Here is a 1,981-nt window from a genome sequence, read left to right on the forward strand (position 1 = left end):
GCAGTCATCCCCGCTTCTTTGGGACACATTGTACTGGTGAAGTCCTTAAACTATCCGAAATGGGGTAGACCACCCCCAACATCCAACCACTTGATAAGCTCTTTCATGACAACCTCTTGCATGGACTCATTTAACCTTCTTTAATGTTCCACGAAGGGTTTGGCATCTTCCTCCAATATGATTTTGTGCATGCAAAAGGAGGGGCTTATACCCCGAATATCCACCAATGTCCAACCTATTGCCTTTTTCCTCCTTTGGAGCACTGCAAAGGTGGCATCTACCTGCACATTAGTTAAGCACGATGAAAGAATAACAGGTAAAGTGGAACAGGGGCCTAAGAACTCATACATGAGGTGTGAAGGCAAAGTCTTCAACTCCAATATGGGAGGCTCCTCGATTAAGGGCTTTGTTGGTGGAGTGTTCCGGTTCTCAAGGTCCAAGGAACGTTTCCGAGGCTCATCTGTATATGAACCCATTCCTTGCAAAGCATTGACATATTCAACCAAGCCTTCCTTCTCATCCACATCATGATTCAACAACACAGCTTCCAATGGGTCTTCCACATTAATCACAGCACTTGTGTCTTCAACAATCACTTCGGTCATAAGATCCACAAACGAACATACTTCGTTGCTATTGGGCTGCCTTATTTACTTGCAAACATGGAACATAACTTTTTCATTGCCCACTCGGAAGGTGTGTTCCCCTGCTTCCACATCAACTAAGGCCTTCCCTATAGCTAGGAAAGGTCTCCCCAATATGATCAGCACCTCATAGTCAACCTCACTGTCAAGTATCACAAAATACGTGGGAAGTATGAACTTGTCGACCCGAACTAGCATATCATCAATTTTCCACAATGGCCACTTCATTTTCCTATCTGGCATTTGCAACCTCATGGATGTAGGCCTTGGCTGCCCAATCCCGAATGTCTTGAACACAGAATATGGCATCAAGTTAATACTTGCCCCCAAGTTGCACAAAGGTTTGGCGAAATCGGCACTACCAATAGTGCACAGGATTGTAAAGGCACCGGGGTCTTCTAGGTTTGGAGCCATGGAATGTACAATGGCACTCACTTGATGCGTCATTTTGATCATTTCACAATTCATGGATCTCTTCTTTGTTACCAAGTCTTTCATGAACTTGGCATATCTCGACATTTGTTTTAGAACTTCTACCAAATGCACATTTATGGACAAACTTTTCATCATATGAATGAATTTCTTGAACTGATTCTCATGTTTTGCTTTGCGAGCCTTTGAGGATATGGTGGAGGAGTCCTTGGCAAGGGATCCTTGGATTTTGGCACTACCATTTCCGTTATGTCTATCACATGTTCCCTAGACGGGTTCACATCATTTTGTGTCTCCTCCACGTTGTCATCAATGTCTATCCTCACTTCATCATTCACATTCTCATCATTCACTTGCAAATCATTGCTTGGTTCATCATCATCTTGCACCAACACATCATCACTCAGAATCTTTCTTGGATTAGAGGTACTAGCAACTCCACCCCTACCACTTCTTGTAGTCACCGCCATCGCATGGCCCGTATTGTTCCCACCCTTCGGGTTTACTACCGTATCACTTGGTAGTGCCCCCTTAGGGCGAGTATTTAAAGCTTGAGAAATTTGGCCAAGTTGGACTTCCAAGATGCGTATGGAAGTGTTGTTGGAGGCCAATTGGGCATCGGAGTTGGCATTTTTCTTTATCATTTGCTCAAACATGGATTCAATCCATCCCATCTCATGATTGGATGAGCTAGGACCTTGTGATGGATATGGAGGAGAGTTGTTTGGTTGTTGATACATCGGAGGTCTTTGAAAGCCCGGCCCCCAATTCCCTTGATTATTGTTGCTTCAACCCCCTTGATTGTTATTACCTCCACAATTACTATTATTGTTGCCTCCTCAATTGCCTTGATTTCCTTGGTTCCCCCAATTTTGATTGTTGTTATTCCCCCAATTGCTTTGGTT

The 1,981-nt window shown here is 43.9% G+C and overlaps 1 protein-coding gene across 1 annotated transcript; it reads right to left on the reverse strand.

Annotated features, from left to right (window-relative positions):
• Positions 1-650: 650 nt before the first annotated feature.
• LOC138870543 (uncharacterized) lies at positions 651-1,163 on the reverse strand. The gene has a single exon (XM_070148359.1). The coding sequence runs from the start codon at positions 1,161-1,163 to the stop codon at positions 651-653; it is 513 nt and encodes a 170-aa protein (XP_070004460.1).
• Positions 1,164-1,981: the final 818 nt, after the last annotated feature.

This window comes from Nicotiana sylvestris, chromosome 6, assembly GCF_000393655.2.
Source record: "Nicotiana sylvestris chromosome 6, ASM39365v2, whole genome shotgun sequence".
Lineage (NCBI taxonomy): Eukaryota > Viridiplantae > Streptophyta > Magnoliopsida > Solanales > Solanaceae > Nicotiana > Nicotiana sylvestris.